Raw genomic sequence first — 14,345 nt, forward strand, 5'->3', positions numbered from 1 at the left:
TGTACGATATACAAATAGCCAAGTGGCTAATATTAGTGACGCAGGTTTAATATCGACGAACACAAACCAGTTGCTAGAACGCCCCTGACGTCATGTGATGGATCTGGTCCCTTGATATAGATATGAATATCAAGCTCTCAGGCGTAGATTATCTTCAATAAAAGCTTACCATCTCTGCTTCTATCTTCCACCCTCATTGGTCGCAAATACCTACCCTCACAATGCCCCTTGATAATCTCACCAGCGGCGTGACCGGTGTGACCGGACAAGTTCCTGTTGACAAAGTCCAATCAACAACAAGCGGCGTCAAGAAGACCACCTCAAAAGCACCTAAAAAGCTAAACAAAACAACAAAGGACCTGACCGACCCTGTCCTTCCAGGTCAATTTCCTTCAGACGATGCTCCCCCAAAAGGCCAGGACGTCGACAACAACCTCTCATTCTCATCGATATGGTCCACCATCAAAGCATGGTTCGCTACACTATTCCCTCAAGTCTTTGATTATTTCGAGTCCTGCATTCAGAGACTTGTTGCCTGGTTACTCCCTCCGCCCCGTCAAGCGGCGTTGTATGAAGCTGCTTTGAAGCGCCCTGCTGCATCAACCTTGATCGTTTGTCAAATGATTTGCTGTGGAGTTCCTCTACTGGTATTCTTGGCTGGTGTGTTTGTCTTTGCTGCGGTGGCAATACTCCTCTGGGCTATTCTGTCGTTGCTTATCCTTGGTCCGGTGTTGTTGGTCACGAGCATGATGGGCATGTCTCTCTGGGGATGGGGTTGGATTCTTTATGGGTTGGTTAAGTGGGCTGATCAGAAGTTCTTGGGTGGTCTAATTGCGCGCTATTGGCTTCCTCAGACGCAGTCGGAGTCGGCTGGTGGAGAGGGTCAGCCCGAGGAGGAGGGAAAGGAGAAAAAGGGCGAGGGAAAGGATGAGTAATGTTTGCGTATTCATTGAAGTTGGGAGGACATGAGATTCTGTATATACACGCTTTCTGAATCACATAGCATATAAAATTGATATTGATATTGAACATCAAGGGGTATGAAAAGCGCTCAAACTACCTGGAGGGTAACGAATGGTTCCCCAGTGAAACTCTCAGGCATCGTATATGTAACATTGTAATAAGAAAATTCGTTGACACCGCCAGAACCGACATAAGTGATCGTATAATCCGGTTGCGCGTTTGTCTCAACCTTGACATTTAAACCAGGTAAACCTTCCAGTCCAGTTACATTGAACCCATTGTTGATGGTGAGGCCACTGAACAAGAAGTTGAAAGAAATCGGACCGTGTGCAGATGTCGCATTTGGATATGAGATGTGCAAAGACCGAGGGGCAGCCACGGCATGAATAGATGCCTCTGTGACCCAGTGTGAAATGCAGCCAATTTTCTGTTCGTCAATAGCCCACTGGATGACAGCAGGACTAAATTGACCGGGGTTCTTAGCGGGACCACCAACGACTTCCTCGGCGATCGTTTCAGCCCCGATTGTCACATCCTTGGACATCCAAGCAGAGATATTGCGAGGATAAGTATCGAAAGGCGGCGAGTAAGCCTGCGAGGTAAAAATGTGCTCGCCCTGGAATTTGAGCAAACTCGCCTTTGCCTTTGCAGGCAGAGTCTTCACCATTGTAGGCATCGACAGGGCAAACAGAGGGTAAAAAGCAAAATCGTCTTGATGGAACATGCCCAGGTTCTGCTGAGGGACAGGGGCATGTTTGCGGCCAACAACACCCCAAATAACGGCGCCAACAAGAGAAGCGTACTCCTTCATATCATAGCCATATGAGCGATCCCAAGGACCAGCAAGATTCTTCAGGTTTGCGTTATAGAGCTGGGCGAGCTCATTCCAGCTGGCTTTGAGCATCTCCGGTCCATACTTCTTCAACGAACTGCCCTTGGTCGCGTACTGGTTCCAGAGAGCCAGAGCCCACATGGCGACACCAGCGTAGGTGGGAGAATTGAACTCAGATAATGTGTGGTGCATGCTCCAGAGGTCGTAGATTTCCTGTGCGAACATCTCACCGGAGTGGGTCAAGTTTGCATCGCCGACTCGGGCACCAACCCAGTTGTGGAAAATGGTTCGCATCAACCAGGGATTGGAGTAACAGGGGTATGAATTGTCGCCATCGACTCCTCCAACACGGTAGAGATCGCCTTTGGCTGCGATGTGCAAGGACTTTTCCACCTTGTCGACTGTCGCTCGTGGAAGCAGGTGACTGTAATCATTCAAGGCTACAATCCAGGAACAGCCTACGAAGACGCGAATGTTTGGATCCCACTGCCCATAATCGTATTAGCAAAATAGCACATGGAAAAACCCATCGAAGAGACTAGATATCGACTTGCCGAGCTGTATGGACCTTCATCGGGATAAATCATCGTCCCTGGCTGAGGCTCCGAAGGTGCTTGTTGATAGTCTCCATACCACTGCTTCGACGGATCGAGATATTGACCGGAGATGACATTGTCGAAGATGCGAATGGCCTTTTCAACATCGCCTGGTCCATTTCTGGCTAGTAATTGAGGTGCATACCAAGCCGTGTGTCGACTATCATAACGTCCAGGACTACTGGCTGCGCTGATGAGATAGCCGGCCTCGTCATCCCAGTACTCGTCATTCCATTCAATGGCAGCGTTGAACATGTCCACCGCGTGCGGGGACGCATGGAATCTGGATGACCATTTCTCTAGTGGAGAAGCAGAGACAATCCCGGCACTTAATCCAAGAAGAGTCAGTGAGAGCTTCATGATGTCGGAGATGCCCCGATATGAAAATAGTAAAGAGTTGTCAAAGGTCAGTTTCTTTTCCTCAATTTCCCCGTGTTCTTGCCATCTTTTAAACGGTTTCGATTTTTAAGTTGCATAGTATATTGACGATACCGGCACTCTGGTAAACACCGGTGATTTTAGCCGTGATCACCGAGTATGCCGGTGTTGTATACTCCATTGTCTGATTTGTTGACCGCTTCTTCACCTCTGGATATGCCGAAATTGGCGTCAATGGCTTGGAGAACAACCCAATGCGTGTCATATTACATGCCCTTATCTTCTAACCCTGAGATGGCAGTTCTCCGGCTTTGCCGACTTGTACTGCCCTCCGAGGCCAAGAGCATCGAGAGCTTCCCCGCTCAAAACACGGGATGTACGAAAAATTAATTCCACCTATGATGAACAAAAGCTACAGACCAGTTTCATTTCCTGACATATCATTACTTGAGCCACTTAGAAAGGAAAACTTGATCCCGAGTCATAAACAAAATATGCAGAAATCACAAGAACTCCAACGCCAATGACCCACTTCGCGCGAGCGGTTGTTGTATCATTGCCATCCCGATCAAAAGGTGGGGTGACGGGTGCGGTCATCTTGTGAGCCTTTTGTACCGAGTAAGGGGGGTACCGTGCGGCAATAAGTCCCTCCAACCACGAAGGCAAGGCATTGATATGCGTACGGAGATGAGAGAAAGTCAAGATACCATGCGGGCCATGATAACGCCCCTGACCAGAATTCCCAACACCACCGAATGGCACATCGCGACCAGCTACGTGGAGACCGCAGTCGTTGAAGGTCACACCCCCGGACTGGGTTTCGTTCAAGATGCGAGCCTTTTCAGCATCTTGAGTAGTGAAAGCATAGATGGCGAGTGGATGCTCTCCCTCACGAGTGCGAGAGATAGCGGTATCGAAGTCTGCATCGACGATAGGGAGAATCGGACCGAAAAGCTCTTCGGAGAGAAGGGAATCTCCGGGTTTAACGCCGGTGACGATCGTTGGTGCGAAGTACAGACTTTGACGATCACGCTGGCCACCATAGACGATCTTTCCGGAGGTCTTTTGGAGTAGACTTTCAAGGCGGTCGAAGTTACGTTCGTTGATGATGTGTGTATAATACTCTGGGTTGTTGGCTTTGCCTCCTAGGAACGTGTCAAAGTGTCGAATCAAATCAGCGACAAGGGGCTCCCGTAGGCTCGGGTGGACGAGAACGTGGTTCACATTCAAGCAAACCTGTATTTAGTCGAGATGGGTTAGCTTTTGATGGCTGGGGATGAACGGTGTGAGCCTACCTGTCCAGCATTCATGAATTTGGTAACGGCAATGTGTTTTGCAGTGAGATCGAGATTGGCCGATTCCGCGACAATAGCAGGACATTGACCGCCCAACTCGAGTGTGACGGGGGTTAGATGCTTTGCCGCTGCTGCATGGATGATTTTAGCAATATTGGGGGATCCAGTGTAGAAAATGTGGTCAAAGCGATGTTCAAGGATGTATCCCATTTCTTGTGGACCAGCGGCAACACATCGAATCGCATCTTGGTCCATATATTGGGGGACAATTTCCATTAATACATCCTGGGTGGCACTTGCTACATCTGATGGTTTGAGAATAACGGCACACCCAGCCGCAATCGCGGCAACCATTGGCTGCAGAAGCAGACTGACAGGGAAATTCCATGCGCCGATAATCAGAGTCACACCAAGCGGTTCTTTGCGGACAGTGGCTCTTCCTAGGAAGTTGAGAGGATCGGACTTTTCCGGTCTCTCATCTTTGGTCCACTCGTCCAGCTTTTTGAGAGTGCGTAAAATATCCGCTTGGATGTTACTGCAGTCGCCGGTGTAGGCTTCTTGATAGTGCTTGTGAAGATCGGTATAGATTGCATCACAGATGCGCTCCTTGTTGTCCTCAACCATCCACCAAGCACGTTTCAGTTGACGACGCCTCCATTCTTTGTTCTTGGTGGTGCCAGAGGCAAAAGCACTCTGCACACTTTGATATGCCTAGAAGATGTGAGCTGCGATATCGAATAGTATGAATAATAATTACCTGATCAAATTCGACTGTAGTGCTGAAACCCATGGTGAGCTTATGGGGTGGATTGATGCGGAGAAACCCCTGAGAGAAAGACGAGGTTATAAGGTGGAGCGGGGGTATATCAAACAACTGTTGAATCTGACTTGCCGAGGACCCCGGTCCAAGATTGCATTTATTTATCATGTAGCATGTCAGTATGTCGTGCATCGGAAAATTGCATTAATTTACATATATTTAGACAAGAGTAGACGGCTGCATATGCGGCCTTGTGATGTCTTTTTAGTAGTCTTTTTTGGGGGATTCTTTTGGTCTCAGGTATTCTGCTTGCAACATAGATGCCTTTTAATCAGTTGTATAGGTAGACAGTAGAAAAAGGCACAAAAAGCATAATTTATGCCAAAGACTTTTCTATGGATAACCTGGGTTTATGCGCATGATATATTTGCGGAGATTGCATAGACCGAGGTGCATATTGTATTGGAAATAAGCAAAGAAATCCGTGTCTCTATGTCTTCTAACCCTATTATATTACCCCCGGAATCTCTTAATCTCATCAAGAACCATGCTATCCTCCCCTCACAGCCAAGTACCCCTCGCTGAAGAAGTTCATTGATGGAAACGATGTCAAATCCCACGATGGGCGCGAGGTCACCCTTCTAAAATACATATATAACAATCCTGCCTTGGATAAGCTGCGCGGCTAACCTTCAGCCATCCTGGGCGTGATAGACGAGTTCGCCGCACAGGAGGATTTTTTTAATCAACATTGGCCCCCTGATGAAGCCGAAAAGATTCGCGAGATAATCCAATAGGAGAAATAGACCTTGGGCGGATATATCGGTTATTCTGCGATGTATTTCGACGAAGCTATGCGTCAAGCTCGCAGGGAAACACAGAAAGACCAGAGACTCTGGGGCTTGGAACTCGACCCGCTGATCGTCTCAATTGCTATGAATTTGATTGAGTTGACAGGTGCGAGTGGCATTGTCAAATTGGTGGTAGGCTCTGCATTGGATTCGCTGACAAGACTTACGAAGAAGGAGTTAGTCGCCATCGATCTCCTTTGCTTGGATCATGTCGAAGATCTCTATGTGGCTGATCTGAAGATCTGCGAGGAACTGGGTCTTCTCAAGCCAGAATCTTTGGTGTCGGCTAATAATGTCCTTCGACCTGGAGCCCCGGAATACTGTGGTTATGCTCACCATCATGCGAATTTTCAAAGTTAGGCTGTCAAGGGACTGATAGCGCCAGGAGCCTTTGAGGTAAGTTTAGCTCATATCCGCGTTGGGCATCCTAATACTGAACAACAAAGGATGAACTTGAGGTTAGTAGAATCTAGTAGCTGTTAGGGTACTTCTAATCTGGTATCTCATTTTTCAAAATCAGTAAAGATATGGGAATGTGAGCCTAAAATAGAAATTAATATAATACGAAGGCTAAGAAATATACTTATCGCACATATAAAGAAAGTCCTCTGCAGAGTGAACGCTGAATATCCGCCATGACTGCAATTTCAAAAGCTCATACAGGGTGTTTGACATGTCGTTTATGACGCATAAAATGCGACGGTAATTTCCCATGTACTTCTGCATGACCATTCTAATTAAAAATGTATTGGAAACCCAACCAATCTGCCGTCGCTTTCGTCTAGTCTGGCACGAGGAATCTTTAGCCTGAGGCGTTTGCCATGGAAGAGCAGGGGTATGGTCCAAGCGAAAAGGTTCTCGAAGGAGGGACACACTGGAACAAGTGGACGATGGATTGTCGCTAAGGTTGGACCATGCGGAAGATGATCGGACCTGGATGTTTTTGAACACAACGATGATCGATCTCCAGGTCCATTTTGATGGCAACCAGTCCAATTACAAAGGAAGGAAGCTGTTTTCTTAACCAAGCCCGATGTCGCCTTGGCTGAATACTATCTCTCCTAGCCAGTGATCCAATTGCGATCCCGTGCTCATGTCTTATCCCAAACACATCATCTGCAGCCCCTAGATCTATGCCTTCAAACAGCAAGATGCTATACGAGGAAGGTGCCATGACAATGGGCTTCAAGGTGGTATCAGAAGGCCGCTTTAGCAAGGAGAGTGTCCGGAAGTTCTTATATGATGAGCCCGCTTCGTACCCCAGTTGCAGTGGCACCCGGACATATGACGATAACGTCTCAGACTTTAAGGTTGCTATGGCAGCAATTCACAGGGGTGCACAGCTCCTGGAAGGTCTGGTAGTCGAGAACACATTGGAAGTCGTCCACTTCTACATGGACGCAATCAAGCGCAACGCAGAAATTGCCGTCCGTGAACTGCTTAAGTCCATTGGCCTCAAGAACAAGGGAGCTCCGATCCGATTCTCTGACTTTATGAATGACGGCACCGAGATCAAACTGGAAATCCGCATGAATTACGAGACTGGGTCTGCCGACTTCGACTTTACATGCACTGGCCGGGAAACATTCAACTGCCTCAATGTCCCCAAAGCCATCGCCCACTCGGCTATCATCTAGTCTGCGGGCGCTGATTGTTGACATTCCTGTGAAGGGATAGACCTAAGCATAAACGATGCAAATGGTCGCACTGCTCTAGAGTATGCTAAAACGCTCAACAAAACTGAAGTCGTGAAAGTGCTCGAGGGAGCGATTTTTCCCCTGGAGACAAGAAACATTACCCTCTGAATTGCATGGAAAATGACAAGAATAGCAGATATATATTTGCGCTCTGGACAACCCTAACCCGAAGTTCATTTTACGTCGTAAATTTATAAAACAAGGATTTATTACTGTGATAATCTATAGTCGCCGTTTACTTGAAATTGAAGTTGCTAAGGATCATATCAGGCAAGGAACGCTATCGGTTCGAGTTAATAGAGCTGGAGGTTATAGGAGCAATTGGAGATATAAATTGTTTCTAAGAGTAAGTCAAAGATATATATGACATCACGTGACCGTATCCCGGCGAACCAGTGTTTACCAAAAGTTTTGGCTCCCTCGATGGCCCGACGGACAATTTTACCCTGTGCATTCATCTCACAGAACCTCCTTCCCTGAGCTCTCACTTCTTCCTCTTGACTCCTAATTTACTCAACCCCTTGACCACATCCCATCTACCGTCATGGAGTACCACTCCGTCCCACCGGAGGAACGTGCTAGAGACGAGGATGGCAACCTCCTCCCTTGGGGTTATGTTTACAAAGAGTATGTCCAATGTAACTTGTAGCTCCACTCCTATCAAAGCTGACAATATGTTTTCCCAGTGAATCTCGCAATCCTCGACGACCACCTGAAGAATCAGGACCATTCGGCAAGAGAAGAAATGCTCGATACGATAATGCCCGCTCACGAACACGGACTGGAACACCAGCAAAGCGCGAGAACCCCAATGTCGCCGAGTTCGGTCGACTATTCTCACAGCAACAACAGGAGGATGAGAAAACACACGGCTTGCCCAAGTCATCATCGTCATCCAGTCTTGATAATCCACGGAAGCAAACAGAGAAGGTCGCGACCGAATGCATACTCTACGGATACAAAAACAAGGACAACGAGTGGAAGGTAATCGACAAATATGAGCGCATCTCCCAGGGCATGATCTGCGAAGACTACCCTCGCAACGACCCGAATTCAGCGAACCACTACACCCAGCTATTGAGCGGAGGCGACGTAGTCATCCGAAACCTGTCGGCTGATGCGAATCGCAAGTCGAAGCGGTATGCCGGTGGGTACCACTGGATCAAGGTCACTTACGACTCGACCCAGTCCGCAGACCGCGCGTGCTTCTACTCGCCACAGGAAATCGATGGGCACATGGTCTTCTGCGAGCTGTACAATGGCCACGGCCCAACTGAAGACGCCCCCATCCCTGTAGACTCTGCTGCGAGCAGTCGGATTCGCAATAAAGCACCGCGCACCTTGACCACCTCGCACTCGACTACCTTCCTTTCCAGCTCCAGCAAAGACCAGGATCGCATGACATTGCCTCGATCCTTTGCCATGAACAACCTTTCCAGTGTACCGGATTTGCCAGAGAATGAAAGGCACTCGGCCGACTCCTCCACGGTCGCTGGTACCTCCGATTATACAGCCACATCCACTGCAACTTCTGCAACTGCCACTGCCACACCCTCGTTCCAGCAAACCAGTTTCAATACAGCCACTTCTTCATCAACGTGGACAACAGGAGCTTCGTCCAGTAACGATCGCGCCTCAGTGCACCAACGCCGAGCTCCTACCCAGGTCGAACCCACCGCCGACAACGAATTCATGACGCATATTCCAACCGTTCGCCGTACCAAGCTACGCCCCATGGTCGAAGCACTCCCTCCACAGCCAACCATGACCGAGCGCATCCTCCGCTCAATCCCCATCCTGAGCTGGTTCACAGGTGACATCGTGGGCGATGGCCCGCTGCTCCGCGAGGACGGCACATTCGACCAGGAAAAATCTGGCATTTATTGGAGGTTCTGGTATACGTTCGATTATTTCCTGAAAACGGATATGTGCGGACTGAAGGAGGATAGTTGAGGCGACACGAAGGCCACCAAGCACTATGAAAATGGAATACCTTTCGTCTTTTGTTATTCCCTACGTCACGGATCTTCGCCACAATTACCGAGTCTTGCGCGCGATCAACCTAAAATCCGAATCGCTACGCAGCCTGAGGCGTCAGTACCCAAGAATACTGCGCTCATCGCAAGGCAGGGGTCAATGGTTTTGTAAGATAACTTGGGCTTTGATCAATGGATAATGTGTACGATATCTGCATCTGCAGACATAATGAACTGTCCTGTCGAGGGATCGCGCGCGAAATTCATATACCGTAGAACAGCCACAAGTACAATTCCTGAAACTTCTGCTTCAGCTCAGATAAAACCATCGAGTCAGAAGTAATATTCCTGCCAGCGCCAGGCGTATCAATTAACACTGGCATTGTATAAACCGATGCATCAACCCTGCCCGTAGGAAGAGACGAAAGCAAGAAAAGAACGAGGTTCAACAAAAAACAACTCTCAAACCGGAGCTTAAATTTCATTGATCATAGACGAAAGTTTTTAAAGACTCGATTTAATTCGCATCTAGGCGTATTTATTCCTTGGTCTCGAAGTTCTCGCCCTCGACGAGTTCGGGGATATCATCCTCCTCGTCGTCCTTCTTATCACCCTGCTGCTTCTGCATGTTCTGGTAGCTCTCAGCGAGCTTGCGGAGGGAAGCGAGGGAGTCGGGGCCGAGCTGGTTGAGGATGTTGGGGACGAGCTCGGTGAGCTCCTTCTCCTCGCCGTTGCCGTACAAGGCGAAGGTGTTAGAGGGAACAGCGCCGTGAACTAATTGCGACGAAATGATTAGCCTGGTCTTTCTTTTCTCGGTCCTTCTTCTCTTTGTGTTGAAAAGGGCGAAAAGGTGGCTTCGGGTGGGTTCTACTCACCACGGGGGTTGGCGAAGTGGATGACGTTGCCATCCTCCTTGAACATGTTAACCTCCTCAATGCCCTGGATGGGCTGGACGTTCAGCTTCTTGAGAGCGGCCTGGAGCTTCTTGTCATCGGCGCCGGAGTTGCGGACAACCTTCTTGACCTTGCGGCGGGGAGTACCCTTGCCACTATAAAGTTGTTAGTTGGTTGGACATTGGACGGGTTAAAAAAATGTGGTGTTGTTGTGGATGGGTGGTGAATATGGGTGGTGGGGGGATGAAATCGAGGTTCCGAAATGATCGAAGGAATGCGAGGATTCATGACAGGCCGAGAGTCAGACCGGATTCTCTTCGCCATGTGATATCTATTTTCGGTTCGACATTTGATATTTGGGATATAGCGCCGTCGCATAGATTACAAAATCGAGAATCCGTCTGACTATCGGCTGTGTCGAATCCGGGTATTGCAGTTCGAAAATTCATTTCACCGGTAGGAGATCGAGGGGTCGGGATGAAGATAATTCTGGACAGAATATACATACCCTATCGAGGAAAATCATGTTAGCTATCAAATTTGCACACACCAAGGTCCATCAAGACATGCAAGGAATTGCAGGATTGAGATATGACCAAGCTCCATGGTTACCAATTCCACAGAATAGCTCCACGTCATGACCCAGATCATATCTCAAGCTCAAAAATCCTCGAAAAGAGACAGAAACGTACCGATGCGAACGCTCGCCTGCATTCTAGCCAACTTTGCTTGATCCATGATGAAGTCGGGAGGGGTGATCGCCTGGCGCAGGATTAGCCGGTAATTCAAGGTAGGGCGATTTGAAATTCGGGGATTTCAATAGAATTGTTTATTTCAGCAATTAGTGTGGCGTACCGTTAAATAAGGGTTGAGAGGGAGATGGTGAGAGGGAACGTGAAGTGGAAGTGGGTGGAATGATGATGCATCCCCAAGAGTTTTGTGTGGGGAGTTTGCCAGAATATTCGCTAATGCGCCGACTTGGGTTTAACGGGCTGTTTTTTTTTGAATGTCTACACTCTGATATGTTTTATAAATTGATTCTATTGGAATATACTCTAGCTGTTGTTCTTTTGGTGATTTTGGTTATTCTCAAGTCCCAGCCTGTTCGATTGTGGGATCTTGATGCTCGGCTAAACCCTAATCGGGCCGCTCTATGAGGGAGATCTATAGATCAAGATTGGAACATAGCAACATTGCGATATTGAATTGATATCAACGCTTTCTTATGATTCGATATCTTTATTGCAATGCAAACTTGGTACCTTGGTATATACCCAATGCGGTAATCAGTGGACACAGTTTCATTTCATCCTAACCACTAACCATCTACTTCTTCCTCTCCTCCATCTCAATCTCCTTCTTCTCCCAGTTACTAAAATAATTGTGCCAATGATGTTTCTCCTGAAACCCAAGAAGGTGTTTAATCTTCGCATTCGAAAACGGCGCCTCAAACTCCCCCATCTCGCGCGTGATAGGTATATCCGGGAACTGCGACCTCAAAAAGTCCTTCGTGGGAGTAAGATTGGTAATATGATCATTGGTAGCATTGAAGACCTGAAACCCAAGCCCACTAGTCCGCAACGCCGCCTCACACATCCCACCCAAATCCCGCGCATCAATATACGACCACCCATGCACCTTCCACAGCGCCGGCTCATGCACATAGCTGTAGAAGATATCGTCATTGTACTCATGGGGCTCGATCAGGCGCCCAATACGCAAACTGTAGATATCCGCGTCGAAACGCGACGCAAAACTGCGTGCGATGCGCTCGTTGCACAGTTTCGCGATCGCGTACGTATCCGTCGGGTTGATGTCCAGATCTTCGTGGATTGGGAATGAGGGGAAGTTGGCATCGCCCTGTGCAAACGATACCCCGTACACTGTTATGCTACTGGCGATGATGATCTTGCGGACCCCTAGTTTGCAAGCTGCCTCGATGACGTTGTATGTGCCCTGCGTGTTCGAGCGGAAGGTCTCGTTGTCTGGCACGAGCATATTGCGTGCGTATCCTGCGAGGTGGACTACGGCATCTGGGCGTGGCGGGAGACCTTCCGGGAAGGGCTCGGTGAGGGTCCATTGGCCGGAGAGGGCGTTGAAGACTTGGCCGCTGTCGGCGAGGTCGGTTTTTAGAGTGTGTACGGCTGGGTGTTCCATGTGTATTAGGTCCAGGTTCAGGATTTTGTGTCCGGCGTTGAGAAGCTCGCTGATGACGAATTGGCCTGCTTTGCCGGAGCCGCCAGTCACGACGATGTGGCCCATGCTGGTGATGGTGTCTGGCACGACACGGGATTAGGGTTAATTCTCCGCTCTAGGGATATATTGTTTGATTTTGGGGGAGTCTTTAGAATGAACAAGCTACGCGGGCACTTATCCAAGGGCTTGGGCAGCACCACCGAGATCGAAATCATCATGATGCCATTTGCCTCCATGCTCACGGCTTCTCATAGGCGGGAGGATGGCAACGAGCATTTCAAACAATGTGGATTCTAAATAGAAGCAAGCTAAATTGTGGATAACATTTCAGCCATTTCATATATTCATACATGCCGCGATTCAGTTTCGCTTGGAAACCTGACTGTCGGTCCAATCCCAGAGCTTGTGCGCCAATTGTGCGTTCTGCACAGTCGCAGTGCCACCGCTGCGGTACCCAACGGGAGTGTAGTAAGCTCCATTGATAAGGTTTTCCCTTTGCGTGCCAGCCGCCCAAAGAGAATTGAGGGCCCCACTAGCGATATTCCGGAAGATCATGGAGCCAGCAGTAGTGATGCCGTACTTCATCACTGAATTGAGACCTTTGGTATGTCCATAGAGCCCGCTGTCAACCGCACCGGGGTGTACAGAAACAGATAAGATATCAGGATACCGACGGGCTAGCTCGGATGCAAAGAGGATGTTAGCCGACTTGGAAGCGCCGTAGCGCGTCCAGGTACTGGCAGCCAACAAGCCAGGTGTAGATGTAATTTCCTCAAAGGTGGAGGGGCCAACACAGTGAGCTGCCGAAGCGACAGTCACGACCCGCACATCGGGAACCTCATCCTTGGCGCGCTGAAGATCAGCGGTCTTCTGCAGGGTAGGCAGAAGCAGTTTTGTGAACAGAAAGTGTCCAATATGGTTCGTGCCGAGCTGGACCTCGAAGCCCTCCTCCGTCGTGGTGGGCGGGTTGCCCATCGTACCCGCATTTAGGATCAGGATATCCAGCCGATCGTTATCGGCCTGAAACTTGTCTGCGGCAGCGCGGATGGATTTGAAAGAAGAGAGGTCGAGAGGAAGAAAACGGATATCGGCGGGGGAGGAGAGCTGGCTTTGTAGGGATTCAATTGCCTCGCGCGCTTTGCTCTCGGTGCGGGCGCCCATGTAGATGCGCGACGGGCGGTGCTTGGCGAGTTGGAGGATGGTCTCTTTGCCTAGGCCGGCATTGCCTATATCAATCAATCACGGTGTCAGTGTGCTGAACGCTGTAGATAGATATAAAGAGGAGATATACCTCCTGTCACAAGGACGACCTTTCCGTCTAGGTCGCGAATGTCGCGATCTGGCTGAAACGATGTCCCTAAATAGCCGAAGGTGGCCTCATTCAGGGTTGGGCCAAAGCTTGACAGTGCCTCTCGAGGATGACGCAAGCTGTAGGTCGCGAAGCCACGAGCGGCTACAATATCACGAAAATCCATAGCTCCAGATCAAATTGAATATGAAGGGTTGTGGAAACGTTAGCTCAGGGGTTAAATAGCCAGTCAATGAGGTCAACGACTTCGAGCCAAGGAACAGCACCATTCTTTTTCACATGTGTAAAGCCCAAAGCATCCATTTTATTTTCTTCAAAGATTTCTGATCTTATCAAGATTTCCTATTGGTCCAGCTGGCAGGGATTTCTACAGAACTTTGTCGTTCAACTTTAAAGTACGGAGTAGCTTAAAAAAAAGAAAGACATTTGTATATCTCACCCGCCAAGCTCTAGTCCTGCAAGCCCCGCCTGCAGGTTGATCCCCCTTGTACCTCTCGAGACAATTCTCCCGGCCACCTGTCCTGTAGTCTTTCTCTCTTCTTTTTCTCGAATCTCAGGAACCAGACGAATCCCGTAACACGACATTCCGACCTGGTTCA

At 48.9% G+C, this 14,345-nt stretch overlaps 7 protein-coding genes across 7 annotated transcripts; 4 read left to right on the plus strand and 3 right to left on the minus strand.

Moving 5' to 3' along the window:
- Positions 1-221: 221 nt before the first annotated feature.
- N7447_007206 (seipin co-factor family protein) lies at positions 222-935 on the plus strand (the record flags this gene model as incomplete). The annotated part of the gene is made up of 1 exon (XM_057231468.1): positions 222-935. The coding sequence occupies one exon, from the start codon at positions 222-224 to the stop codon at positions 933-935; it is 714 nt and encodes a 237-aa protein (XP_057086558.1).
- A 116-nt stretch (positions 936-1,051) lies between these two features.
- N7447_007207 (uncharacterized protein) lies at positions 1,052-2,751 on the minus strand (the record flags this gene model as incomplete). Its single annotated transcript, XM_057231469.1, has 2 exons — positions 1,052-2,253; positions 2,364-2,751. 2 exons carry the CDS (start codon positions 2,749-2,751, stop codon positions 1,052-1,054), a joined length of 1,590 nt encoding a protein of 529 aa, XP_057086559.1.
- Positions 2,752-3,225: 474 nt separating this feature from the next.
- Positions 3,226-4,854, minus strand: N7447_007208 (Aldehyde dehydrogenase C-terminal; the record flags this gene model as incomplete). The annotated part of the gene is made up of 3 exons (XM_057231470.1): positions 3,226-4,005; positions 4,065-4,775; positions 4,822-4,854. 3 exons carry the CDS (start codon positions 4,852-4,854, stop codon positions 3,226-3,228), a joined length of 1,524 nt encoding a protein of 507 aa, XP_057086560.1.
- An 806-nt stretch (positions 4,855-5,660) lies between these two features.
- On the plus strand, positions 5,661-6,035 carry N7447_007209 (S-adenosyl-L-methionine-dependent methyltransferase; the record flags this gene model as incomplete). The annotated part of the gene is made up of 1 exon (XM_057231471.1): positions 5,661-6,035. The coding sequence occupies one exon, from the start codon at positions 5,661-5,663 to the stop codon at positions 6,033-6,035; it is 375 nt and encodes a 124-aa protein (XP_057086561.1).
- Positions 6,036-6,826: 791 nt separating this feature from the next.
- N7447_007210 (Hydantoinase B/oxoprolinase) lies at positions 6,827-7,312 on the plus strand (the record flags this gene model as incomplete). The annotated part of the gene is made up of 1 exon (XM_057231472.1): positions 6,827-7,312. One exon carries the CDS (start codon positions 6,827-6,829, stop codon positions 7,310-7,312), a length of 486 nt encoding a protein of 161 aa, XP_057086562.1.
- A 604-nt stretch (positions 7,313-7,916) lies between these two features.
- On the plus strand, positions 7,917-9,325 carry N7447_007211 (uncharacterized protein; the record flags this gene model as incomplete). Its single annotated transcript, XM_057231473.1, has 2 exons — positions 7,917-7,999; positions 8,059-9,325. The coding sequence occupies 2 exons, from the start codon at positions 7,917-7,919 to the stop codon at positions 9,323-9,325; spliced, it is 1,350 nt and encodes a 449-aa protein (XP_057086563.1).
- Positions 9,326-9,886: 561 nt separating this feature from the next.
- On the minus strand, positions 9,887-13,912 carry N7447_007212 (Nascent polypeptide-associated complex subunit beta; the record flags this gene model as incomplete). Its single annotated transcript, XM_057231474.1, has 7 exons — positions 9,887-10,122; positions 10,224-10,389; positions 10,549-10,572; positions 10,934-11,003; positions 11,572-12,463; positions 12,821-13,663; positions 13,729-13,912. 7 exons carry the CDS (start codon positions 13,910-13,912, stop codon positions 9,887-9,889), a joined length of 2,415 nt encoding a protein of 804 aa, XP_057086564.1.
- Between the last annotated feature and the right edge of the window lie 433 nt (positions 13,913-14,345).

The sequence above is a fragment of the Penicillium robsamsonii genome, assembly GCF_028829455.1.
Source record: "Penicillium robsamsonii strain IBT 29466 chromosome Unknown utg000003l_segment0_segment0, whole genome shotgun sequence".
NCBI classification, from domain to species: domain Eukaryota; kingdom Fungi; phylum Ascomycota; class Eurotiomycetes; order Eurotiales; family Aspergillaceae; genus Penicillium; species Penicillium robsamsonii.